The 27,224-nt window shown below is 44.5% G+C and overlaps 7 protein-coding genes and 1 non-coding gene across 9 annotated transcripts; 5 read left to right on the top strand and 3 right to left on the bottom strand.

Annotated features, from left to right (window-relative positions):
- Positions 1–2,213: 2,213 nt before the first annotated feature.
- Positions 2,214–3,274, bottom strand: LOC102701955 (uncharacterized protein C45G9.4-like). Its single transcript, XM_006645000.2, has one exon. It carries the CDS (start codon positions 3,154–3,156, stop codon positions 2,491–2,493), a length of 666 nt encoding a protein of 221 aa, XP_006645063.1. The 5' UTR covers positions 3,157–3,274; the 3' UTR covers positions 2,214–2,490.
- Positions 3,275–4,590: 1,316 nt separating this feature from the next.
- Positions 4,591–9,312, top strand: LOC102721510 (sorting nexin 1). Of its 2 annotated transcripts, none has more exons than XM_006646436.3 (11): positions 4,591–4,758; positions 4,921–5,123; positions 6,113–6,248; positions 6,394–6,527; positions 7,081–7,152; positions 7,264–7,423; positions 7,960–8,093; positions 8,188–8,256; positions 8,374–8,453; positions 8,696–8,756; positions 8,853–9,312. In XM_006646436.3, exons 2-11 carry the CDS (start codon positions 4,944–4,946, stop codon positions 9,060–9,062), a joined length of 1,236 nt encoding a protein of 411 aa, XP_006646499.1. In that variant the 5' UTR covers positions 4,591–4,758; positions 4,921–4,943; the 3' UTR covers positions 9,063–9,312. The 2 variants fall into 2 exon arrangements, with proteins under 2 accessions (XP_006646499.1, XP_040380286.1); XM_040524352.1 differs by having other exon boundaries at positions 4,901–5,123.
- LOC102721231 lies at positions 9,301–10,376 on the bottom strand. The gene is made up of 3 exons (XM_006646435.3): positions 9,939–10,376; positions 9,804–9,857; positions 9,301–9,712 (listed from the first exon to the last, which is right to left on the bottom strand). The coding sequence occupies exons 1-3, from the start codon at positions 10,260–10,262 to the stop codon at positions 9,479–9,481; spliced, it is 612 nt and encodes a 203-aa protein (XP_006646498.1). The 5' UTR covers positions 10,263–10,376; the 3' UTR covers positions 9,301–9,478.
- A 118-nt stretch (positions 10,377–10,494) lies between these two features.
- TRNAL-UAG lies at positions 10,495–10,574 on the top strand. The gene has a single exon. It is a non-coding gene; the product is annotated as a tRNA-Leu (tRNA).
- A 16-nt stretch (positions 10,575–10,590) lies between these two features.
- Positions 10,591–13,423, top strand: LOC102701674 (protein ABHD11). The gene is made up of 5 exons (XM_006644999.3): positions 10,591–10,979; positions 11,139–11,377; positions 11,606–11,718; positions 12,483–12,623; positions 12,961–13,423. The coding sequence occupies exons 1-5, from the start codon at positions 10,700–10,702 to the stop codon at positions 13,217–13,219; spliced, it is 1,032 nt and encodes a 343-aa protein (XP_006645062.1). The 5' UTR covers positions 10,591–10,699; the 3' UTR covers positions 13,220–13,423.
- A 674-nt stretch (positions 13,424–14,097) lies between these two features.
- On the top strand, positions 14,098–16,182 carry LOC102701397. The gene is made up of 3 exons (XM_006644998.3): positions 14,098–15,045; positions 15,125–15,296; positions 15,434–16,182. Exons 1-3 carry the CDS (start codon positions 14,260–14,262, stop codon positions 15,910–15,912), a joined length of 1,437 nt encoding a protein of 478 aa, XP_006645061.3. The 5' UTR covers positions 14,098–14,259; the 3' UTR covers positions 15,913–16,182.
- Positions 16,183–16,235: 53 nt separating this feature from the next.
- Positions 16,236–20,260, bottom strand: LOC102720943. Its single transcript, XM_006646434.3, has 3 exons — positions 19,439–20,260; positions 18,478–18,632; positions 16,236–16,819 (listed from the first exon to the last, which is right to left on the bottom strand). Exons 1-3 carry the CDS (start codon positions 20,151–20,153, stop codon positions 16,460–16,462), a joined length of 1,230 nt encoding a protein of 409 aa, XP_006646497.2. The 5' UTR covers positions 20,154–20,260; the 3' UTR covers positions 16,236–16,459.
- A 3,954-nt stretch (positions 20,261–24,214) lies between these two features.
- Positions 24,215–25,114, top strand: LOC107304671. The gene has a single exon (XM_015839765.2). It carries the CDS (start codon positions 24,280–24,282, stop codon positions 24,658–24,660), a length of 381 nt encoding a protein of 126 aa, XP_015695251.2. The 5' UTR covers positions 24,215–24,279; the 3' UTR covers positions 24,661–25,114.
- Positions 25,115–27,224: the final 2,110 nt, after the last annotated feature.

The raw sequence follows: 27,224 nt of genomic DNA, 5'->3' as shown, positions 1-27,224 counted from the left end.
TATTAGCATCTAAGGTATACTTGAGGAAGATATTAGAATGGTTGTTGCGTGTGCACAAACTCTAGCTTGAACAAAATCTTCAAATAAGTTGCACCACTTCAGTTGCTTCTATCTGTTTGGAGCTTGCCGAGTTGGTGAGACAAAAATTGAAGGAACGGATGTATATTAGAGGTGGAAATGCGGAGAACCAACACTCAGTTGATGAAACCAGACTATGCTCACACCAAATAGCGGTAAAATTTTACGTCAGTTGCTTCATTGTTCGTTGAAATGCTATTACGCAGAGGCAAACACAGGAGTGTTTATCTTCATTGTTCGTTGAAATGTTATTACGCAGAATTCACAAGATCTTGAGGGGCTCAATACAGAATGCTCAAAGCCTAAGACCACGCATTGGTGTTATGGGCCATAACTAGCTGGGCTTGAGAAGGCTACAACGTCGAAGGGATTTTGACGTATAGCAATTTGGAAAGGTATACCTGAAGTTCAGGTATCTGCCCCTGAGGCCCTGATTAAGCTGAACCCCCCGAGGTCCTGATTAAGCTGAACGGGAGAACTATCAGAAGGTTTGGATACGAAGTGAGTCGAGAAGAGAGACAAGCTCCTGGATACTTGCAAAGGCGATCATCACATGTATAATGTTTTTCTCCATTAGATATAGATATACTCTTAGTGCATTCCTTGCTGATATAGATGGGAAGATGTGACAAGTATTGTTGCTATTTTCCGGACCAAGGAAAGCCATGAGTCTATGTCAAGGGATATTTTCCGTATGATTAAACCATTCCAACAGGTAGCTGGGGATTTATTTCAGCATAGGGCCTAACAATCTAGCAGATAAAAAATATATCTGGCAACAATCTGGACGATCTTAAAGCCTGACAAAAGGGAAATCCTTTTACACAGCTTTGAAACCTCATTCTATTGTCCATTCAAACAGCTCTGGAGTTTTAGGATACCAGTGAAAGTGAAAGTGTTTGCGTGTTGGCACTAAAAAACAGTATTCTAACCAAAGAGCACCTGTATAAAAGGGGTTGGAGGAAGGGAACAAAACAATGCCAATTGTGTAACAGTGAGGAGACAATTCACCATTTGTTTTTACATTGCAGCATGGCGAAATTCATATGGAGTGTTGTTAAATGTGCTTTCAATTTCAGAAGTTCTGATTAGCTTAAATGACATGCTTGAACCCTGGTCAAAACATTTTAGTAAAGAATGCAGAAAATGGCTGGCGGTTGGTATGGCTGCAGTTCTGTGGTCTATCTAGAAAATGAGAAATTGTGCATGCTTTGAAAATGTTTTACCAAAGGATCCGGTAAAAGTAATGTATGTTGTATATAATCATATACAGTGCTCGGCAATTCAGCAGACCTTGGGGGGAAGAGCAAGAAAACTGGAGAAGGGGCCCAAGCTTCTAAAACAAATCACAAGTGGAATCTACAGTGCAAGGCAAGGATGACGATTCAAGACAGAGGCTGGAGGGACAGCAAAGGTTGGCGGAGCTGGCCTTGTACAAATTGTCGCCCTGAGCTGGTGGTTTTCTTGCCTCCTGATGGGAGGAGGATGGGAAGGAAACTAAGTCACCCAGGTAGGTAACACAAGTGGATCAAATTTTTGTATTCCTTTTGGTTAATGTGTGTGCAAACTGTAAGGCAAGTATGTTCTGTTTATAATAGCAAACTGTAAGGCAAGTATGTTCTTTTTCAACTCTCAAGAAAGAGAGAGAGAGAGAGTAAAGCTTGTCTGTGTTTTTCCTAGCTAATGCAGTTCAGATCAACTAACTGTTTATATGACCAAGTACAGTAGTATCTATTAGCTATTGCTATGGAATCTTTCAAATGCATAAGAATTATATTTAGGCACTTAAGATTATACCATAAGCTTCCAGCAGAACTTATTATACATGTAAACATCAAACACGAATTTAAGCAATTAACCATAGCTGCACAGAAGAATAAAATTAACTCAAGCCCTGAATAGCACAATCGACTATTAATCCAAAATCTATTTCCCCGTCACACAGTACCAGATTTAATGTGATTCACAGATCAAGCATAACTAATGATCAGCAGATAAGCAATTTCACAAGAGGTGGAAGAAATTATCCATAGTTTCCAGAATCAAACTCCTATATCCTCACAGATGCCCAAATCGATCTCATTCGATGTGAATCAATTTCAAGCCATAATGTAACCTAAGTATCGGTAAGACAGAACAATATATCCGAATGCAAGTGAACACAGATCAAAAGCATCCACCATAAGAACATAAATTCATCTTGATCCCATGTCCAATACTTCAATGATGAAGAATTGACAGTTCCAATCAAGGGTTTACAATTAACAGTGATGGGTAATAGAACAGGCATATTTTACAGGTGCAGCTAAAATTAACACCCGATCATCCATATTGTACATAGACAAATTCAAGCATGCATACCCAATAACTCAAATCTAACTGAAGGCTATAGATGAATGCAGCAGGCACGGATCAATCGAGAAAGCCGGTCTTCCGCCACACGGCATTGCGTACCTGGCGGAGGTCCCTCCCCTTGAGCGTGCGCCCGGCGCCCTCCAGCACCGAGAAGGTGGTCATCGGTGAATCCCGCGCCCGCGCTCGTGCTACCATCTCGTGTGGCGGCAGCATCTCCTCGTCGTCGTCGTCGTCGTCCTCAGCTTTATCCATCTGTGCCTCCACCGATAACCGCCTAAACTGCGGTGCCGGCACATTCACCGGCGCAGACTGCGGGATGTGCGGTGCCAACGCCGATGCCGCCGCGGCCGCAGGACGAGGGATGGTGGGGATCATGCGTGGAGGAGCCACCGTCGCCGAGGAGGCGGTGGACGACGAGTTCGACGAAGACGATGGAGGCGGTGCGAGAGGGCGGCGGCGCTCGGGGAGGGCATCGAGGATGCCCTCCGGCGGGCGACGGAGGCGGGGGAGTGGGGTAGGGTTTGCGGCGCGGACCGAGGAGAGGATGAGAGGGCGGCGAGACGGCTGCGGCCGCTCGGGGGATCCGGCCCCGGAGGCGAACAGGTCGTCCTCGTCGAGCTCAAAGGCCGCCGATCCGTGCTGGTCGCCGGCAGCCGCGGAGGGGAGGAAGGAGCCGAGGAAGCGCTCGGAGCTAGGCGAGCTCTTGTGGCGGGGGCGATCCATGGAGTGCCTAGCGGCGGCCCTGATGTCGGATTTGCCCGATCCAGTGGTGGGAGGCGGCGAGCCGGCGGCGAGAGAGCGGGTAACCAGCGCAGCAACGAATGCGTGCCGATGCGGCGTTGGCTTGGGCCACGGTGAGTTTGCCCTTTTTGTCCCTTCCTGTGGTGTTTGTTTTCTCTTTTTCCAGTTCATATATGTTTTAGACGTTAATTAGAAGTATTAAATATAGTTTAATAAAATTTATCTCGTACTATTTTGTGAGACGAATCTATTAAGTCTAACTAGTTCATAATTAACGAATGTGATGCTACAGTAAACAACTGTGGATTAGTTAGACTTAAAAAATTATCTAATGAAATAATATTTATTTATGTAATTAGTTTTTATTATTGATCTAATCTTCTAATTAATGTCTAAACATTCAATATAACAATCCAATATAGTCTATTGTCGCATGATAAACTATTAAGTCTATAAGTAGTATGAAACTAAACTTGCCCGTTTTATATTGTTTTGACTTTTGGCTTTGTTCGCTCTTTTTTCGACTTTGATTCAATAGAAAAAACGATTCAACATCCAAAGTACTAACAAACTTTATTAAATTCACTAATAAAAATGTATATTAATGTCATATTTGTTTGATTGAAATTAAAATATTGATATACTTTTCTGTATATGAGTATTTATTACTTCATCCTCCATCTGTTTCGTATCGTAAGATTTTCTGAGTTTGTACATATTTATCTATATACTAGCACATTGCCCGTGCGTTACAACAAGATTTAATTTAAAAATAGCATAACATGATATTAACATTATTTTTTGCATTTGTCATATTTTAGTTGTTATATATATTTGTTATTGACATATGAGTTTATTAATCTCACGGTTCTTTTCTTCCATCATTATTTTTCTTTTAAAAATAGAGTATAGAAAAAAAATCAAGGAGTTAGTGGTGGTGGCGGCGGTAGATTCACTACTAATATTAATATTTTTAGTAGTATAGATATCGCTATATATAATGTATACTACCTCTATTCTAAAATATGATCATTTTTTAGTTTTTTTATACAATGTTTTGAATTTTCGTCTTATTTGAAATTTTTTACGATTAATATTTTTATTCTTACTAGATGATAAAATATGAATAATACTTTATGTGTGACTAATCTTTTTAAGTTTTTTATAAAATTTTTCAAATAAGACGAATGGTCAAATGTTAGACACGAAAAACGAAAAACAAAATTATTATGAAACGGCGGTAGTATTTATTAGCACATGAATAAATATAAACAAAAGCAGAAGGTTTTGTAAAAACTTTGGACAAATGCAACCCGCGTCATAATACGGAGCAGCGGGATGGAAGCAACCCAAGGAGCTTTTTCATACTACCTGTATAAGCCGTAATACCAGTAGAGATTAATTATTTAAAAAAATCGGTCCAGGTCCTCCAGGATCTCCCCGTCCCCGTGCCCCTCGCCGTCGACTTCCTCGTCTCGTCGACTCGCGAGTTCATCCACCGCCGCCGATCTCCCCCCCACCCCCCTTCCCCCTCGAGAAGGCCCTGCGGGAGCGTCGTCGTCCTGCTGGTTCAGCCGCATCCTGGTGAGTATGCATCCATCAAGCACATCATCTTTCTCATCTCTCTACCTACGCACTTCTTTCGCGAAATTGTGTTAACCCTAGCTTCTCTTCTAGATCTCGAAGCTTTCCTCTTAATTTGCCTTAACCTTGATACTGATAACAGTTTGTTTGTTCCCCCCAAAGTTTGGCGGTTCAACTCAGCGCCCATGTCCAACGTTAGATCCGCCCCTGGCGCGCTGTCGCAGGAGAGGAGCCAGTCGCAGAGCCCTCGGTCGCCGCCGGCGGCGGCGGCGGCTGGGATGCCGTTCCTATCGATCTCCGTTACAGATCCAGTGAAGATGGGTACCGGAGTCCAGGCCTACATCTCCTATCGCGTCATCACCAAGGTCCTCTGATTCGTTATCAAACCCCAAATAGTGAGTTAGGCCCTGATAGTTTCCCTTAGGATTATTGTAATCTACATTACTAGAAATAATCTGAAACAAACAAATAGATCATTATGACAAAATATTGTAATCTAGAGCCTAGATTACTATAATCTGATTCTTTTTCAGTAAAATAGTTACCCACCATGCCATCCATTACGTACTTCAAATATAATTATCCATTTCATAGTAATCTGGCTCAATAATCTAGATTACAATAATCCTAAGTAGAAACAAACAGGGCCTTAGCTTGGTTAGTATTTTGTAATATGGTGCTTGTATGCTTGATTCGGCTTGTCTCTGCTCAACAATGACAATTTCAGAGAGTTTTTTGCACGAGATGCTATGCCAGTGTGAAAGCTGGACCAGTATAACTCAAATTCTGGAACATATTTTGCTAATTTAGATCCAAAGCTTTATCTAAAAATCCAGTATTAAATTATCTCAGTGGCTTGCTGATGGATTTAGTAGGGAGCTTTAATACATATCTTGTCATTAGTAGTACTAAAGGAAAAGGTGGCAAAATTTAACATTGTGAACATTGACATTGAGGAGGGATTAAGAGAAGATATGCAACATCATGACGGTACAGAGAGGCTGACACTAGCATTGAAGAAAAGGGTCAAGATTCAGTTATGCAAAAAATGTATTTTGATGTCTAAGTAAGCAATGAGCTAAAATACATAGAAGTTTTCGTTCAAGCAACCTACCAAGATAATTGTGTGATACCTTGTAACCTGGCTGATAAGTATGCAGTTTGTATTTTTTTTTTGTTCACCTCTTTTGTATACTCTTCTGAGTTAGCCTAGAACATCTATTTTGTGTTCATTCCCCCTTCTGTATTTTTAGGCTAGTGCTACTCAGTAGCCATAGCACGTTGACTGTTTCAAGTAATATTTTATTTTTGGCACTAACATGACTGACTAATTTGGAAAGGTTTGCCTCTGCAGACCAACCTGCCTGAATTCGAGGGGCAAGAGAAAATTGTTATCCGGCGATATAGTGACTTTGAGTGGTTGCATGATCGTCTTGCTGAGAAGTACAAGGGCGTTTTTATACCTCCCCTTCCAGAGAAGAATGCTGTTGGTAAGATGGCATCATAGTTTTCTGAACAATCTATCTTGTGTTATCTCTAGAACAGAAAAATCTATGGACCATTGAATGGTATTATACTATTATCAATATTGGATTCTCTTGCTTACAAGCTGTTATTATTTTGCTTTTCTGCCAGAAAAATTCCGGTTTAGCAAAGAGTTCATTGAATTACGGCGTCAAGCCCTGGATCTATTTGTCAATAGAATAGCTTCACACCCTGAACTCAAGCAAAGTGGAGATTTCAGGATATTTTTGCAGGCAGATGAAGAGGTTAACTATTTACATGCAAAACCCTTTTTTAACCTTTTTTTGTTATTAGGTTGTGTATTGATTTAAATTATTGACTGTTTCAAATCTATGTAATGGCCATCATAAAAAAATGACAGTTGTCTAATAGATCACTGTTGATAGTCAAGTAACTAAAAGGTCAAGTGGTCTTAGCCTATGCATGTTTTATGCTGTATTATTGCTAAGCAATGTGCTAATTTTTTATTGTATATCACATGGAAATTTCCACCAGAACAAAATAAAATGACAGCTAAAAAGAATTCATCAGATAATCCAGCTGTGGGTAGCATTTGACCATTCGAATTGATTTGTGGCCTCAACCTTAGATTGTCCAATTCTACTTTTTAACCTTATACTTCATAAGGTGGATCATCTGTTAATATTTTTTTCTTGAAACTTTATATATTTATTATTGGCCCACACAATGTCTCTTGGTTCTTTTCACCAAAAGAGTTCTTGTTTTACTCCTAAACATTGAATATATTCCTTGTGCTAATACTTCTCTGTTTGTTTAATTTGCATGTCCATGAAGCAGAAAATGGATAGAGAAAGGTCGTACGAGACTGGTATATTCAAGAAGCCTTCTGATTTCTTACAGATGTTTAAGGTATTGGTCTCTATGATGTCGAGTAAGACATTCTTGATGCTAATTGAGGACTGTCTCATTTGTATACTGTAAAACTGTGGACTAACTACTACCTCTCGATGAATTTCTTAGGACGTACAATCAAAAGTTAGTGATGTTGTTCTGGGAAAAGAAAAACCTGTGGAGGAATCTACTCCTGAATATGAAAAGCTTAAAAATTACATATTTGAGCTAGAAAACCACTTAGCAGAGACCCAGAAACAAGCATTCCGTCTTGTGAAAAGACACCGAGGTATATCAATTGATCCTACACAAACAGCCCGTTTTATTACTTACTGCATTCCATTTCCTATATTCTATATACTTTTATAGTTTGTTATTTGACTTTCATGTAAGACTATAATTTTGAAAGTCGCAAACTACAATGGCAGTAAAGATTATGTTTGATCCAAGCTTAGTATGTTGAGTTAAACTAAACAATTACTATAACAAAATATTGTAATGGGCATGAAGCTATTGGTCAGCAATGATCAACATCTCATCTTCCTCTCTTAGGGCCTATTTGGTTTGGTGGCAAATTTTTCCCTACCAATTATTTGGCAACTTTAATAGTACATGCTAGTCATTTGGATTGAAGCCAATTCTTGCCAAAATCAATTTAGTTGATATAACTCTCTCCTAAAAAAATTTGGTGGTGCCCAAAACTTGCCCAAGGTTTGGCACACCAACATTTTGGTAGGGCTTCAAACCAAACATGCCCTTAGCTATATATAATTCTGTGTAACTGGATGGGAAGCCAATCACACATTCCTAATTTTTATTAATTAGAACTTGGGCAATCTCTGGCGGACTTTGGGAAGGCAATTAAGCTTTTAGGTGCTTGTGATGGGGGCTCCTTGGAAAAAGTTTTTTCAGAAGTTGGATCAAAGTCGGAGATGTTATCAGTAAAGCTGCAAAGAGAGGTACTGAAAGAATTTTTACTTGGCATTAAATACCACATAACCATTCATTCCAGAGTTTCTATGACCTAATGATGTTGACACAATGTTCCTGTAGGCAGACAACCTTCTCTTTAACTTTGAAGAGCCTTTGAAAGATTATGTACGCGCTGTGCAGTCAATAAAGGTGAGTATTGCTTTCTCCCAACATGTATTAACTTATTAACTGTAAACCGGGAATTTTCTTTAAAATATCGACAATGGTTGAGTAAGCTGAGGTCATGTCTTCTCATGTTAATGGCAGGCAACTATGGTGGATCGAGCCAATGCTTTCAGGCAGCACCACGATTTATTTCAGCAGAAGGATTATAAAGAGATTAATCTGTATGTATAACATATTTTACAGTTACTCATCTCTGTATCTGTGGCAACAATTCTTGATTGGCAACGTAATTCCAAGATCATCTTCCACAATATACCTTATAAATATTGTGGCCTAAGATTCTTCTGATTAAACAACCTAATCTATTAGTGAAACACAGGATCTGAGATCCTTGTGATATTGGTCTCTGCCTTTTGATTCTATACGATCATCTGAAAGTTTTCTAACCATATTCCTACTGCAGGGATAAACTAAAGTTTGTGACCCCTGATAAAATTTCTGAACTAGAAGCTGAGGTCAGAGAGGCAAGTTCTTGTTCTTATTTGCTCTTATGAACCCTTGTCATTTATCAGAAATTGTGGATTAATAACTGTATTGACTAGTGTTGTCTGTAAATGCAGTTGCAAGCAGACAGTGAAGAGGCCACGAAGAGGTTTGAGCACATAGCTGCGGTAATGAATGAGGAGCTTGCACGTTTCCAAGAGCAGAAAACAGCTGATATTGGACTTGCATTCCATGAATTTGCCAAAGGCCAAGCAAAGTTAGCGAAAGATATTGCTGACGCATGGCGCGGCGTCCTCCCAAAGCTTGAAGCTTGTTCTACTTCATAAATGCTCCGTGTTAGCTTATGATGTTTGCTTTAGTCATTGACAATTGGCGAGTTTTAGGCTGTTTTTCCCAGCCCACCTTGACAGCGCTCCCTGTATACTTGATCAGATTCTTGAAAAATGGCTAGTTTTAGATCCAGTTGACATAATTTCTTGCCGAGCGTGTAACTGTGTATACCCTTTCTTTCTACGACCAATCAAATCTGGCTACTGCAATCTCTCAAGGATGATTCAGCAAAGGGATAATATGCTTGATTCAGCAAAGAGGGAAATACGCTTTACTCTGGTACCATTTCATCTCTCTCGGGGAATTTACATCTTCAGTTTTTAGTTTTTCAAGTCAACATGAGAAATAGAAAAAGGCAGGGCACAGAACTGCTATTAAGATAATGGCAGCCTGAATCGTCTGCCATGGTCACTCAAACTTGCGCAATCTGGATAGACTTTTGGAGCGCCTGGAGTAGGCTTCTCATGATCCTGGGCTCCCCAGGTGGCTCCTGGTCCTTCATAGGGCCGTTCCTGATCGCTCGGAACACCGGCCCAGAGGCCGCCGTCGCCGGCGACACCAGGCAGTCGATGTAGACCAGCACCTGCGTCGCGCCGTCCTCCACCGCCATGAATCCGAGCCGGACGCCGCCCTCCACCTTGTCCACCTGTTGTTGCACACGGAAAACGTCAATCACCACAACCCTGAACCGAAGTGACCACTCGTATCGTCCGCTGCTTTTGATTCTCGTCGCGTACCCTCAGAGGCACCGGGAGCGGCAGGTTCGCGCCTTGGCAGAGGCTGTTCGCCCACTGTCAACACAGCATCGGATGATCAGAACTCGGAAAACGCATCGATATGCACGACACGAGAGAAATGCTACTCCTACTAACCTGGAAGAGCAGGGTCTCGAACCGAGCGATGTCGATGTTGGCAGGAAGCTTCACCGTGCCGAGGCTGACCCCGTCGTCGTCGTCGCCCGCCCGCACAATGCGGTCCTTCCCCGCCGCTGCGGCGGCGGCGCGCGGCCGCGGCGGTTTGATGGCAACGGCCATCCTCACCCTTGCCTTCGGACCGGGGAGGGCATCACTGCTGCTCCAGCATCTGGCCTTGCAGCTGGAAGTAGGGAGGCGTCCAGTCGAGTTCGATTTCAGGAGTGTACCTGAGGAGCAAGCACAGGAGAGCCTGTGGACCAGCAGCTGCCTCGCCGCCGCCATGCCCAGCGTTCTGCCGGGGAGAGCTGGCTAGGTTCAGGCCTCGGACTCCCAAGTAAGCTAAGCTAACGAGTGCACCGGATTCGCTTGGATGAGGGTGGATTAGCTAGGGCGAAGCAAATTGCTTGGTCAGCCAGCATCACATTCACAAGGCGAAATCTTGCCCATTCATCTCATGGTATCAAAAATGGATGAAAAATGTCATTAATTCTACAAATCCAACTATGCAACAAGTGACAGTTTGGCCGAGTGGTCTAAGGCGCCAGATTTAGGCTCTGGTCCGAAAGGGCGTGGGTTCAAATCCCACAGCTGTCACATGGTTTTTGTTTTTTTTTTTTCTTGAAGTTTCCTAACTCTTCGGCAACGACAGCCAATAACACATCGCCGCCTCGCAGTCGCATCGGCATCGCGGGCGGCATCGGCGACGACTGCGATTGGCCATGGCGGCGTCTCTCCAGGCATCGTCCTCCTCCCTACGCTCGCGCCTTCTCTCCTCCCCCGCCGCTTGGTCGCCGTGGCGCCTCGTCCTCTCCTCCTCCGTTCACTCGGACGCCTTCCGCCAGATCGAAACCCTCGCATTCGACGAGATCCAGCTGCCCCCCGAGAAGCCGCCCACCGCCACCGCCTTCGTCCTCCACGGCCTCCTCGGCTCCGGCCGCAACTGGCGCTCCTTCTCCCGCGCCCTCGCCTCCGAGCTCCGAGACCGCTCCCCTACCGACGGTAACCTCGAGCCTCAAATTCCTTGTATTTAGCAGCGTTCTCTGCTTACCGTGATGTGCAACGAGAACAGATATTAGCGTTTGCTCGTTGCGGGTATGGAGGGGATCATATCACCGAGCTGAATTTTGCGTCGTCGTGTGCTTGTATATTTGTGCGTAGAGTGGAGAATGGTTCTCGTGGATTTGAGGAACCACGGGAGATCGGCGGGGATAAAGGGGCTAAGCCCGCCCCATGACATGTCGAGTGCGGCCAGGGACCTCGCCGATTTGGTGAAGGCCCGCGGCTGGGCATGGCCGGATGTTGTCGTGGGTCACTCCATGGGTGGTAAGGTGGCGCTAGATTTTGCAGAGAGCTGTTCCCGTGGCGAATACGGGGAGTCCACTGATCTTCCCAAGCAGGTGTGAAGAATTCCTTCTGGCATAGGATTGAGATTTTTCATCTTTTAGCACTCCATTCGCATGCCTTTCATCTTTTACCATGGATTATAGAACCATTCTTGTTCTTCTTCATCGTTTGATTTATTTCATTGTACAATGGCTGTGCCGTTGCGCCTAGCTAACATTGTTGGATCCATAAGAGAAAGGACATGTTTCACTTTGTTATACGTTTCTTTTGATGCAGAACAGCTTTGGGTGCTTGATTCTGTTCCTGGGCAAGTAGAAACAGATAACAGTGACGGTGAAGTTGAACGGGTTTTACAAACGCTAGCTAGTCTTCCTTCATCGCTTCCATCACGCAAGTACTATCTCTTCCCTTGCTGTTCTGTGATTTAATTATCCCTGCTGGTTGCATGATTTGTAGATTTGAACTCTATGATTTAGTCTGTTTATTTTTGCATTGTGTTTTCTAGCCCCTGATTGATCCAATTTGTAACAGTGTAAATAATGCAGTTTATAGAAACATGGATATAACACTAGTTGCACCACATATAGATAGAACAACAGTACAAAAAGAACAATTTAAGAGAGAATCCTACTCAATTAGTAAATTGTAGCTATTATCCTGTAAACTGTATGCTATGAGCATGACACTATGCCAAAACAGAAGAGCACATGCATAAACATTAAGCTAGGTCCTCTGAAACACCTGGTGCGTTATAAACTTATAATGTCTTATTGCTGAGTTTTTTCATGTTGTATTGTTTTATGGTTGAAACGCCATAAATAACTTTAGACACCTTGTGTTTCAAGTCAAGTGGCCCTGTTAACGTCATGCTTAGGCCTGAGTTGTGTTAGAAATGTAATGTTTTATAGCCAAACTCCAGATGTTGCTCTTGTATATATGTAATATTTCTGAAGACACAAAAATATAGTCCATCCATTACAGTATATGATGACTGAGGCCTGTTTTGATCAATTATCTTGTAATGATGTATATACAACCAAACAAGGAGCCTTACTGTTTAAGGATAGAGAACGTTTTGGCCCCTTCATAATGTTTATCAGGAAGGACTAATGATTCATGTTTGTTATATCGTCAGTGCTGATGCCTGTTATCTGTCAGGTGGGTTGTCGACCACATGCTCAACTTGGGATTTTCAAAATCTCTTTCAGAATGGATTGGGAGCAACTTAAAAAAGGACAATGAACATGTGACATGGGCATTTGATCTTCAGGCTGCCATAGATATGTTTAATTCTTATAGGTAATGTTCACCTTGCATTTTCCTCTAACCGCACTTCCATTTCAGATTTCCTATCCACCATAATCTGCGAAATATTCCCTCTGTCTCATATTGTAAGACATTTTGGCTATGCCTAATTCATCTATTGATCTATGTATATTATTTGTATATATGTCTAGATTCATTAATATCTATATGAATCTGGCAAATGATAGAAAGTTTTACATCGTGAAACGGAGGTAGTAGCTTATAGTATATCCATGAATGTTCAACAGCTTCTTGCTCATACTAATCATGCGTCTACATGTTTAATTGCATTTTGATTTTTGTAAACTGGGGAAAATTTCTTTATATACAGAGAAAGAAGTTATTGGACACTGCTTGAGAACCCTCCTAAGGGTTTGGACATTGCAATAGTGCAAGCGGAGCACAGCGATAGATGGCACCCTGATGATGTTCAGAGGCTAAAAGCACTGTCAAGGAGAGAGAGCGATCCTGATGCAGGTAAAGTTTCTCTTCACGTTCTCCCCAGATCTGGCCATTGGGTTCATGTGGACAATCCCAAGGGGCTACTGGAGATAATGGCTCCCAACTTTCTGTCATCTGCTAAAATTTGACTAGGCTGTTAGCTGGAACTTAGTGTAACATGCCATCTTTTGACCACTGGAGGGATACATTGTTCTTCATATTTTTTTGATCGGTGAAGAACTACTCTGTTAATAAAACAGATTTGTACTGAATTTCTGTTTGTTGAGGATATTGAATTATGGTGACGATGAGCAACTTCACAGAAATATTATACGATGATCAAATGGAATGAGTAACTTTGTTCCGTAAATATGATGATATCACATGGTACTGTGTTGACTATATTTCTAATTTAAATTTGAACTAGAAATATAACATATTTTAATACAAAAGTAACAGTACATGATACATCGATGAGCGCTGCAATTCAGCAGCAGCAGCAACAACACGCGATGGGAACCCGACCAGTGCCAGACCTCCATCCCATATCGCGTGTGGTGGTGACCAATCAAAAGGAAGGAGATCACGAAACACTACTGCCGGTGCTACTACGCTGTCACCGCCCCCATCGAATCTTTAGATATTTAAATAAAACATTAAATATAAATAAATAAAAAACCAATTTCATAGTTATATGAGAAATCATTAGACGAATCTTTTAAATCTAATAAGTCCATGATTAGTTATAAGTGCTACAGTAACCCACATACGCTAATGAAGAATTAATTTGGCTCAAAAGTCGTCTCACGGTTTCTATGCAAACCGTGAAATTCTTTTTTTCATTCGTATTTAAAAATTTCTTTCAACATCCGATTAAACTTTCGATGTGATATCCAACAATTTCCATCGCTTCAACTAAACACCCCTTGGCCCAGACACGGCCGAGTGGACGAGACGGGGACGGCTTTGTCCGAAGCTACAAACCATTTCGCGTTCCATCAGCTCGACTGTGTTTTTTTCTGCGAAATCGTGAATCGTCTGCTGCGTAAGCAGCCACGGGAGCGGAAGGAGCCTAGGAGAGGTGGCGACAGAGCGCCACACCGCCCGCGGCCGGCCAAGCCCAACCACCAATCGAACACACGCAGGTGCGATCTCCGATCCACCACCACCAAACAGTCGCCGTTCTTGCATGGATCCCGCGAGCGCCGGCGGCGAGCCGGAGGCGGCGGCGGCCGAGTGGCCCGCCCGCGCGGTGGGCGGGATGGAGTACAGCTGGTGCCGCGCCGTGCCGGGCGGAACCGGCACGACGCTGCTCGCGTTCCGCCTCGCGCGCGGCGGCGGCGGGGTGGTGGCAGCCGTCCAGGCCGTCGTGGACGCTCACCCCGTCCTCCGCGCGCGCCTCCGCGGGGCCGCTTCCGGCAGCCCAACCCTCGCCTTCCCCTCCGCCGTGCCGAATGCGCCCCCGCTCCCGCTCGCGCTCGAGCTCCTCCCCGTGCCCGAGTCCGCCCCCGACTTCCTCTCCCTTCTCGAGCTCGAGCTCAACCGCAACCCATGGACCGCCGCCTCTGCGGCATCCGAACCCGAGCCCGACGCGCCACCGGTGCTCTTCGCCACGCTCTACGAGCCGCCGCCGCCAGCGGGTGGGGGGTCGGCGCTGTTCGTCCGGATCCACACGGCCGCGTGCGACCGCGCGGCGTCGGCCTCGCTGGTGAGGGAGCTCGTCGCGCTGCTGGCCAGCGACGGTGCCGCGCCCGCGGCCGACCCCGAGGACGCGGCGGTGCACGCGGCGCTGGAGGAGAGGATACCGCAGAGGGACTCGTGGAAGCCGTTCTGGGCTCGGGGGCTCGACATGGTGGGCTACTCCATCAATGGCCTGCGCACGTCGACGCTGCCGTTCGAGGTGACCGGCACGGAGAGGTCCACGCAGATGCTGCGCCTCGGCTTCGACCGCGAGGAGACGACGAGGCTGCTCGACGTGAGCCTAACCATTTCTCTCTCACATTGTACCTGCAACACGCAGACCGCTCCTCCTAACCACATTGCCACTGATCTAGGCGTGCAAGCAGAACGGAGTGAAGCTATGCTCAGCCATGGCTGCCGCGACGCTGCTTGCTGCACGGCAGTCGAAGCAGCTGAAGAGCGACGACCAGCAGGAGACGTACTCCATTGCGATCCTGATCAATTGCCGCAAGTTTCTTGAACCTGCACTGGATGATCACAATGTTGGTGAGTACCACCAAGTACCAACATCTTTTACTTACATTGATCACAGGGCACAACACTACAACAGTGCTCATCAATGCAGCACGAGAAACATTCTAGTACAACAGAGTATTGCTGACATTGCTGACCTGATGCTGTAGGGTTCTTTCACTCTGCCATCACCAACACCCACACAGTCCATGGAGGAGAAGGGCTGTGGGAGCTGGCCAAGAGGTGCCAAGATTCCTACGCCAGCGCCAAGAACAGCAAGAAACACCTCACCGACATCAGCGACCTCAACTTCCTCATGTGCCGGGCCATCGAGAACCCCCAGCTGACGACGGCCACCGCGCTCCGAACAGCGGTCGTCTCCGTGTTCGAGGAGCCGGTGGTCTACGAGCTGTCTGATCTTCAGGGCAAGGCTGGCGTGGAGGAATTCGTTTGCGGCGCCACCGTGCATGGCGTCGGCCCATCGATCGGCTTGTTCGACTCCATCAGAGATGGTCAGCTGGAGTTGGCATGCATGTATCCTTGCCCTCTTCATTCCAGGAAGCAGATGCAGGAGATCATGAACAAGGTGAAGCAGATCTTACACGAAGGTAGCATTGGAGATGACGAAAATTTTGAAGATTGTACCTGAAAGATACGAAGTTCGTCGATTCGTGGTATGAGACTGTGGCTTACGATTTATGACCATTTTCGGTAAATAAACAGTCGACTTCTTGTTTAATGCAATTGATCTTGCATGAGATCATCTGATGAAATGTGTTACTTCCTGAAAGTTGATTGAAATATGCGCACTTCATCTGCTTATGTTTTCATTAGTGTGTAATAATCCATTGCCGGATGCAGATCTAAATATTCTTATTGATCCACAAGAGAAATAGATGACAAAGCAGATTGCAAGAATGGTAAGAAATCAGCACCATTTTGAGCCAGATTAGCAGGAACACAATAAAACGCTGTCTAAAGTGGTCAGTATCAATCATTGTCATTGCAATCACCTGTCAATATTTTCCCTGTAGTCACACGCACACACTTCTGCGATAACACCATAAGATATACAGGCTTTTACGGAGCTCAACAAACCCGAAAAATACATAGCTGCACTCCAGGCAAGAAAAAAAAAGTTAGCATTCACAATTTACGTGGCACAACAATTATCTGCACGACGGGGGGATTATACTTTATGGGGATTTTACAAGTAGGTGCTCATATAGTTTTGTGGGGTTGTTGTGTATAATTGCTGGGTTTGCGTCTTCCAGCCGCTCTGCAAGCGATCTGAGCATCGAAACCAGATGCCTAGTATTTTTAGTACATCGGCATACCAGGTCCAAGTATTGAATAGCCTCCTGAGGCAAGAGACCAGTCATGAAGAATGCGAACAGCTTAGAGTGCGTCATCTCCATCGTACCCATTGCCTCCGATGCCCATGCTGTATTGGACTTGTCAGATACATTCCCCTCCTCTCTCTGCATCCGCCGTACTCCTTCCAATCGTGGGAGCAGCTCCCTCTCTTCTTCCTTGAAGTGCTCTATGGTGTGATCCTGTAAATTTTCGACAAATTTCAGGTACGGACCAAACATGATGATGGAGATATATACAGTTATACATTTATAGGATCCTTTCCAACAGTGGGATTTGTAGTGGCATATGGAGTTACCTAGAGTAACCACGACGCTTATTTTTAAACACACTCCTTCAACAAGTTGACAGTGACAAGGTTAGGTGAACCAATACATTACCAAAATGTTTGTAAGGGATCAGAGAAGAAGCTACATCTAATAGGATGATGCAAACGATGTAAAACCAACAAGTCCTGAGCTAAAATGATTTGTGAACTTTGCAATAGTTGTACTGTACAAATCAATCTTTCTGGTGTAAACGGAAGAAGATGCTCCTCTAAATATAACATTCTATTTATTCAGGTTGAGACAAATTTGTATTATTAATTTATTATATTACAATTTACATGATAGTGGCATAGTGCTAAGGGTTGTATGGCAAATACAATTCTATTTTCAGTAGACTGTGATCCAGCATCCTTGCACCATAATTGCAGAGGAAATTCTTAACCGTGCAATAAAGATACTATATCAACTAGTAAGTGTAACCCAGCATAAATTAGCAAGGCTCAAGTGGGCAATAGAAATATGTGACTGGTTTTGCAAGTCATAGCCAAAGTGGTGAAACATCTGTGGAAGTGCTCGCCATGATTGCTGCATGTGCGATCTTAGTAGTTCTCTAGAAGACAAGACCTATGTCAAACTCAATCCATCAGCTTGGTAGGAAAATGTGGAATAGGCCCAGCTGTAAGAGAATAAAGAGCTGAAAGGTGCAAATGCTTTATCTTTTAAAGCAACTTTCTTAATTAGTTGGGCCAGGCTGCACCCTACTTTTCCAGCTCCAAGCATAAAATTCTAAGGGTGGTAGATTTGTATGGAACAACAGTTTTGTGGTGGATCAATGTCTAACTTTGAAGAAAGATACTGAATTAAGGTGTTCTTGAACACCGGAAAACAAATGCTGCACCAATATCCAGCCTGCATCCTAATTTCAACTCAACGGTCCATGCACAAAATATCAAAGTTGCATCGAGCTGTATTCAGTAGCCAATGTGGTTGGTTCATCTGTATCCAACTCAAAAACAAAATTAACCATACAATGTGCTGATGACACTACATGATTCTTTACAGATCAAGCAGGTTAGAAGTGGTCCTTATCCAGGACCACATGATCTTCTTGCTTCCTTGGAAAGTGCAAGTCTATGGTGAGCCAACAAACATTTTTTTCATAGGAGAACGAAAGGAATCTTTTCCCCTCCGGTAAATTTGGTAAATTCTCACTTCACTTTCGGTTACTCCTTTTTCTGAGCATCTCTCATGGCAGGTTTATGTTAATGATAACAAACATCGAACTATCCCTTTTGCCTGAAGGCGGTAGAGAAGCCTTGCAAGTCACAAAAGGTAAAGTTCATAACTACCGACACGAATTTACTGTTGATATGGCACACTTCTTAAGCTACCTGCACTAGAACTCCCCTATTCTTTCGAATAAGATATCAAAACCTACTATAAGCATATAGGTCTAAACAAACTTGCAACATTTCTCAAGCAACACAGTACACAGGACTCCACAATTCTACGTTAAAAGAAAAAACAACCAGATGCAACCAGAATAACCACCAAATGGATGGAGCCCGTACCTGCAACGCTTTGAGCCGGACTGAGAGGTTGACCAGCACTTCATGGAAGAGGGAGCTCCCTAATTCCAGAGTGAGGAGTGTTTTAATGTCTTCTTTGATGCCGTTCATCATGGGCAAGTGCCTCCCGTGCTGCTCATTAGCCTTATCTAAAACCCCTGCACATAAAGTACTGAGCGTTTAGATTAGATTACCATTACCAAAACATGGCTATCATTTGACAATTAAACAACTCAACAACGAAGCTCTTGGATCAAGTAGAGTAAGATGGGCGTTTTGTCTATGATCCTCACTTAGGGTGCGCGAGAGAGATCGCGAGCTGGATTCTCATAGCGCCCCATTCTGTTTGTCACTAGTAAACTCCAAATCAACCAAGATTTTTAAGAATCGGTTTTGCTCAACCGGGCTACATTTCTGTCTTTTGATAGTAAACTCCTTTTACTGATCAGAACAAAGCCGCGCCTGTACAGCTAGAAAGGTAGGGGAAGACAGGCATTTGGATCTTGTAGGGGACACAGAGATTTAAAAAGGGAAAAAGAACAATACATCTTTATCCCTTCTTATCACATCAGATTATTTCGTGCCATCAAAATTCACTAGCGCAGGTACACAGTAACACCCCCCCCCCCCCCAAAAAAAAAAAACTGGAATATCTAGTAGATAAATGTTCACATATGCGAATGAGTAAATGACCGGTTGCGATTAACGCGCCGAATAGATCACTCACAAGTCACATGAGAAATGCAGATGCAAACAGTGAAGAAACCGTCCAATAGCAATGCAGCAGTGAGAGGAAATAGCAAAATGTACCTTATACGTACATCAAACCCTCCTCCATAAATGCAAAGACAATAAAAGTGCAAGCGGATCAAATGCAATCAAACTCGATGAAATCTAAGAGGTAAGAGGTGAAACCAAAATCTAACGCACACATAGATGGGAATGAGATCATGCTGAAATCGACCTGGAAACGAGGCCCTCTGGATGTCAGGGAAGAGCACCGTCTCTTCCATCCTCGCGTGCTCAAGCATTACCTCCATGGCGTCACCGTACCACTTACCCAGCCTCCTCACCTCGGCGCCCTCCACGACGACCTTCGCCCCCTTTCCCGCCTTCTTCCCTCCCTTCTTCACCATCTCCGCCACCTTCGCCGCCACGCCCTCCAGGTGCCGCTCCGCGCTGCGGTGCTGCAGCCGCACCAGCTCGGCCACCTCCTCCGCGGCCGCAGCCGCAGCCGACACGCGCGCCGGCCGCTCTGGCGGCGTCACCAGCGGCTTCCCCTCGAACCGCGCGTCGACGTGGCGCAGCAGCTCGTCGGCCGTGCCGCAGAGCTCCGGGTCGGACGCGGAGAGGCGGAGCACGGGTCGCCCCAGCGGGGCCGCCTCGGACGGCGTGAAGTGCACCGGCGCGGCCGCCTTGTAGAGGAGCGAGACGCGGACCCGCCACGCGACGGGGCACCCGTCGGAGCCGTACACGCGCACGACGTCGTCCCCGTCGCCCTCGGCGGCGGACACGGAGGGGGATCTGGCGAGCGCGTAGGGCGAGACCGTGGTGGTGCCGCCGGCCCCGGCCGCCGCACCGCCCGCGGCCTTCGCCGACGGGGTGCGCGCGACGGGCGGCGACCCCGACGGCGACGTCGGGCGGCCGCGCCGGCGCGGGGACGGGGAGCAGTTGCCCATGGCGAACGGCCGAACGGGTCCCGGGCGTCCGCGCTGGGGAATCCGAGGTGGAGTGAGGGCGAGCTTGGCTCGCGTTGGAGACTTGGGGGTGGAGGTGGTGACTAACTGGTGAGACGAGGAGGAGGGGGAGGAGTGTTGTTGGGTTGCGGAAGGAGAAGTTGGCGGAGCGGGGGACGGTGGGCCAGGCCAGGGCGGAGCGGGCCTTTTGGTGTTGGGAGTGACTGGATTTTTATTTAATTCTTTTTTGGGTTTAAGGATGATTTGCTTTGGAAGAAAGTGTCCGGTGGTTAGTACTTGGCTGTTAGGCCTGTCTTTGCATTGGCCTTGCTCGGATGGAATATTGTCAGGTTTAAGCAAGGATCAGGATTTCAGGATCAGGATGCTCTGCAAATGGATGACTGGTGTGACGTTATTTAGTAACAAACCCATTCTATTGTCTCGAATTATTGTTTTTCCCTTGATAGTACAAGCTGGCCCTTCTTCTTTTTTTTTCCCTCGGTGCAAAGAGATATATTGTCGTTTTTAGAACTTGAGCTGGACACTAGCGCAACAACTAATGATATTTCATGCACTTTCATTTATTTGACACGCTTGGCTTCTATGTCTATATTTAATTATTCATGTAATTAACAAATTAACATAATTATTTGATACTTTACTGTGATTTGATTTATTACTTGGAGACTTTTTAGACATGACCTATAACTTTATATATTTATAAAATAATTTGAATAAGATAAATGCACATACAGTATATTAAAATTAATGGCATTAAATAAAATAATCCGACGAAGTACCGATCAGGATGGCACTGGTAGGGAACAAATGGGAACGTCAATGTGTTTCGTTTTTGCCGTGGTTATTGAGCAGGTCGGCAAGATTAACAATGTAATTTCCTGCATTGTGCTTGTGTAGCCTTCCAAACAGAGAGTACGTCGACGTTGAGAACTGGAAAGGAGGCTATTAGTTCGACAAGACATGCTATCATGCCTTTTCTTCATAGCGTATCATCATACAGGGATGTTCTTAATCATGCTGAGTACTAATCCGAATCTTTGCTGGGAATGATTCAGCTAGAAAACGGATAAATCCGAACTTTACACTTCAAATGATGTATTTGACTGTGCAACCAGACCGCAATGATTGGTGTAGCTGCAAACCTTGCACTTAAATCTCTCTTTGACAATGTTCTCCATGCACGTGCAGTCCTCCAGACGGTGGAATTACTCACCATGTTGAGAAAAAGCAAAGGAATGCCGACGAATATACACTGTGCCCGCGCCCAATAAGGTGCTATTTCGTCTATTTAACACGTACATACAGATAGCTAAATAGACAACTTATACAATGACTTGTCTATTTGTTTATCTGCAAAACATTTAATTTATCCTTTGACACATAAATCAAGTTAATCAATGGTACTAACAAATAGACGAGACGCGACGTACAACAGTGCTAGCGGTATCGGCTTGGCATTGGAACATGCACCACTGCCGTCTCTTCGCGAAGAGACGCTGTCTGTTAGATGGGGAGAATTTTTTTTACAAATATCGTAACATACGGACGACTTATAGATAGCCATTGTACGTGCCCTCTGACAGGGTGCGTTGGAGTACAGTTCTTACCAACCGGGCTTGCTGAATTCCGTAATGGTTTTATGAGGTTTCAAGTTAGCCCGTTGCCCTCTTAAATTCGTAAGATGACTGCAGTGGTTAGCGCGAGATAGAGACAGGACTCGTTATGCATGGTTGGAAACAGAAGTTCAGAATGCTACCGAGTTGTTCGACACGAGTAGTCCTCGTGCAGGAGCTCCTCCATTTTAAAATATAAATACTTGTATATATTGTATTATAGGTATTACTGTATAAGTATTGTTTACCGACTTTTAATTATTTCAATGGTTCCAGAATCAATAAATGCAAATATAATCAATTTAAAATTAAAAAGTTGTCATTGAAGTGAGTAAGAAAATAAATTTGATCTCACGTTAATATTTGGTAAACAATCAAAATATCCTTATACTCCGTACAATTTTAGAACGGTTCGTGTTCGTTTTGTGTGACTGTTTTTGATCAGACGTTTTAACGAAATCTACTGGCTCAAACAAACAACTTAGCACCTAATTCCCGGTTGCCATTGTCCCCCGGCGAAGCCATCTGGCCAAATCAAAGCCACCAGCACAGCAGGACGGGATTTTCGGTTGGATTAATTGGCAGCGAAGTACCACCACGGCGCGTGAATGCGTGATTTATCGGGACGCATCCAATTGTCGATCCGAACGATGACCAGTCACTCGATGAGCCCTGCCACCGGCAGCACCAGGCAGCACTGTGCCTGCGCTGCGGCGTGACGAACCTACCGCCACGACGGCGAGACAAGTCCCGTCCCATCTCCGTCAGACGAGCCGCTCCTGCATGCGCCGGCCACACACACATCCCACATGCTGCGCCTGCGCTGGCGCGGTATCCGACGTGCGCTCGAAACACGGCCGCAGCGTGGCGGGCACGGACGACGCGGCGCACTTCCGCAGCAAAGCAGTCAGGGACTGTCGGTCGGATCACCTCGCGCATCCAACCAGCAGGCAATAGATTGCCATGGGCCATGGCTAACGGTCCGCATAAAAAAAAAACTCGCGGTCAACTACGTTTATCTTCTCGGCAACGTGCGATGCGGGACGAGACGTCGCCCGTTTGGCCACTGGCCTCCCACCCGCGATGCTGCGCATGTTATTGTTTCAGGCTTCCAGTGCTACCGCTAAACAACCAGTGCAGGGATGCTGAAGAGGGGTTATTTGGAATGCGGATAAGGAGATAATTGAGTTTGATTGAAACACACGAGTTTCATATGAAATCATGAAATTACAGGCTACTGATTCGTGGGTGATGCTCGTCTTTATCGGTTTGGAAGCCGCAGAGAGTCCAGAACTCAGTGGGCAACAGTGTCGTAGGAGTACTACTCGAAACTGAATGGACCACACAGTAGACTGGAGTCTATGACTAAGATATTTTTCTGACACGGCCTTATTTCGAAACAGCTCTAATCGCAATTCTGGAAACTATCTTTTTGGAAACTATCTTCCATAATATAACTTTATATCTTGATCTCACATAACCCATTTGTCCCTTACACGTACAGTCTTGTTTTACGTGAAGACACTAAGTCTTAATTTAGAACTAGTTACTTTATTTTTTCTCTCTCTTTTCGATAAATATTTTGTCATATTAGCAATTTGCTTCACGACAGTGTAATAAATAGGGATAGAAAGTCATATTAAATATTTGAACACATATATAGAGTATTAAATATAAGAAAAAACTCATTACACAAATTGCGTGTAAGTTATGAGACAAATCTTTTAAGTCTAATTACGACATGATTTAATAATGTGGTGCAGTAAACATTTGCTAATGATAGATTAATTAGGCTTAATAAATTTGTCTCACGGTTTCCTAGCAAAATCTGTAATTTATTTTGTTATTACACTACATTTAATAAAGTAATACTTCAAATGTGTGTCTGTATATCCGATGTGATAACCAAAGCTAAAAAATTTCTCAACTAAACACACCTTTAGTACTAGTATTATTTTTTGAGAGATAGCTCTAAGGGCGTGTTTAGTTCGTCAAAATTTTTAGATTGGATGTCACATCGGATGTTTGACCAGATATCGAAAGACTATTTCAGCGGCTAATTAAAAAAAAACTAGTTACATAGGATGTCAGAAACCACGAAAGAATTTCTTTAAGTCTAATTAATCTGTCATTAGCACATGTGAATTACTGTAGTAGTTATAGCTAATCATGAACTAATTAAGCTTAAAAGATTTGTCTCGTAAATTACTTTCAAACTGTACAATTAGTTTTTTAACCACTACTAGATTTAATGTGAGTATATCTAAAGATTTAATGTGATGGGTGAAAATTTGTGCGAGCAGTGCCTCTCTAGGTTTTCAGCCCAGCGAGTGTAAACTCAAGCCCATACGAAAAGCACAAGGCTCACTTAATCTTAGCACTAGAAGCCCATCGACCTGGGCCGACGACTATCTCGCAACTAACTCGGTCACTCGGCCATTGCTTGGCTTGTCCTGTTGCCCTATTCCACCCCAAGCAGTAGGGAGCAGCGCCTTATGGCGGCGGCCGCCGGGGACGGTGACGACGCGAAGCCACTGCAGCAGCAACAGGCGGCGGCGGATGCGGATGCGGGGGTGCCGTATGGGGGCGGCGTGATGGCGAAGCTTGAGGAGCAGTGGCGGAAGACGAAGGAGCACGCGGAGACCTACCCGTACGTGTGGGGATCCTACATCCTCGTCTACGGCGGCCTCGCCGCCTACCTCACCTGGCGCTGGCGGAAGCTCCGCCGCACCGAGGACCGAGTCCGCGTACTCCAGGCCCGCCTCCGCCAACTCGCAGCCGCCGAGGAATCGCGGGCGGCTTCCATCCCAACTCCTTCTCCTCCACCGCAGCAGCCGCCGCTGGCTGGTCCAGGCAAGCCAACCTCCGGCCCGTGAAAAAGTAAGCCTCCACAGCTTGAGGACAGACAGGGGTTGCATGTTAGAAAACAATCGCAGCCTCATTTGAGATCGATGCAGTTTTTGTTTTCTTGATTAGTCGGTGATCCTAGGTTGGAAGAGGATAGATGAAATATAGTTTTGGAAATTCAGTGCTCGTACTCGAAATCATTCTGCAAAAGGCAAAAGGTTAATATTTTTATGATCAATGTATGGTAACCCTTTCCACGAGGAATTCTGGGTTTTTGGTTGTGCCACCCAAACCCCGCCATCTCTGTACTTCTCATCTCACATTTTGAAGTACTGGGTTAAACTGATATCCATTTTTGCCTTCCAGATTTCTGTAATCACCTGCTACCGATATGTTGATCTAATTGGATCTTGTTGCATAATCATCATTGGAAACCTTGTGGGGAATATGACAGAGAAACCTAAACAAACATGCAATGATGCGATTTTCTTTCACATAGGATGATTAGATTCGGGGGGAACAATATGAATGGTCCTCCAAATAAATTTACAGAATAAGGTCACACAATGTGTTTGCATTGGTCTTAACATTGCTGATGATTCCTGGAGGCCTCAACCTAAAATTAGTCGTAAAATATAGAGCACCTTGGTTAGGCTAGCTCAATGTGGGCATCAAAGTTTTGGTACTCATTGTTGTGCCTGAGAAATTATTCAGGTTTGAGCTTCCCTTTCCCTTAACATAGCATGTTTTGCTTTAGTCTTCCTAACTTTGTGATTTATCGAGTGCAAACTGTTTTAATATTTTTCCTGAGTTACCTTACCTGGTACCAAACACTTCAAATCAAGATGTTGCTATTAGCTGTTTGGTTTGCCCATCCTGTGTCCTACCAGTTTTTTGTTTTAGAGTTTGTGCCATCCATTATTGTTTGTCATTGCTGCAATTCATTGAAGGCAAATTTGTCTGTACTTAGATATATAGATCATTACTGTAGAGTCAAATTGCTAGTAATGTAAATGCCACAAGCTTTGTAACCAATACAGCTATAATATAAGGTGTACTTTGATGCTCCCATTCACAATCCTTGCTTGGAGTTGGATTTCATGTTGTGGCCATATCATCAGACTACTAACATTCAGGAAGCTGTCTGGGTTAAGCTCTTGCATTTGAGGCCCACTCAACTAGGATATTTATTTCCTAAGTTATCATGTCTGGAACTTGATCTTATTTGGCTCCTCTTCCCCGGCACTGTTTCGCAATGTGATTCTGTTATGGGAGTACAATAATTTCGACCCCATAGGAGTTTGTGGGGCTGTTGACTAAAGGTTGGACTCGTTTGGAATGTCGACTAGATGCAACTCGTTTATCTTTTCAGGGAAAAATCTAAATGCATGCTATTTCTTCTCTCCTGCTATTAACACTGGGATTCTCCATTCCATAAGCTATTCTGACTGAGTGCTGACCGTTTTCATTTGTTTGTGCCACAAAGTATAACATCAACAGCATGATTCAGACTTTCAGAGCAGCTGATAGGTGTGCCTAGGGCCATTGAGATTTCTCTTTGCCAGTATTGCTAGGACTCGCAGTCTGCTAAAGTCTGGGAGCTTGAGGAGCGAGCAAGAGCAGCAGTTTTGGAAGCCAATACATGGTCCTTGCACAGCTCACCAACGACTGATGCCACTGGAACTCCATCTGCAACAAAGGCAACAAAATAGTACACACTGGGTAGGTGCCCCGCTGATGCCTTCTGCTACTCTGCCCGACACGGCCATGTGGCGCCGGGCAGAACCCTTGTGCCAAGAACTGGCCTTTGATTCCTTTTACCAAGACCCTCTCATTCCGGTTCATGAACGCCCGCTTATTCACTGCAGATTTGCTCTTGAATCGTACCTCTGATCCCGGTAAAAATGGTAGATGTACACTTTTCTGGGCGAGAAGCTTATAATCATTTAACCTACTACTTCGTAGTGTCCCACTGATTGATCCAAGTGCTCTGACCTTGACCTAGGTTAGATGCGCTGAACTGCATTTTAACTGAATATTTGTTTGAAAGTAAGCATTTTAGCTGAATATATACAGGTGTCGACAGGCTGATCCTGCAGGCACAACTGTTGTTTATTTGCGAAACTGTTTGAGGCACTGTGGTAGTGATTCATCACATTTTGGTGGTCACTGCTTCATAATAACTAAAAGACAGATCGGTCTGAGGGGGATCACTGGGCATTCCACGCTGAAATGAAAATACTATGCTTGTTAATTGGGAGGGCCACTGGAGAAAATGGGCTTTGTCGGAGGACTCCAGATCGGCATGAAATCGTTGTGGCCACTACTACCCGCCTTACCGTTAACCCTGCTAAATAAATAATTTGATCTATAAGGCTATAACCACGGCATCATGGTGTTAATTAATATCACAAACGCAACGAAATACAGTTGATATTAACTCGTGGCAGCTCACTGTTAATATTACCGTAGTAATTAGTCCTGTTTCAACGCAGTTAGACTGAATGTTTTGGGAAGACAAATAGTCGAGATCCGTTTTTGGAGTTCGTTTCGTCTCAGAGGCGGCATTTTCTGCACCTTCATTTATTTGTAG

Source organism: Oryza brachyantha, chromosome 1 (genome assembly GCF_000231095.2).
Source record: "Oryza brachyantha chromosome 1, ObraRS2, whole genome shotgun sequence".
Lineage (NCBI taxonomy): Eukaryota > Viridiplantae > Streptophyta > Magnoliopsida > Poales > Poaceae > Oryza > Oryza brachyantha.
This window is presented reverse-complemented; position numbering and strand designations above follow the sequence as displayed.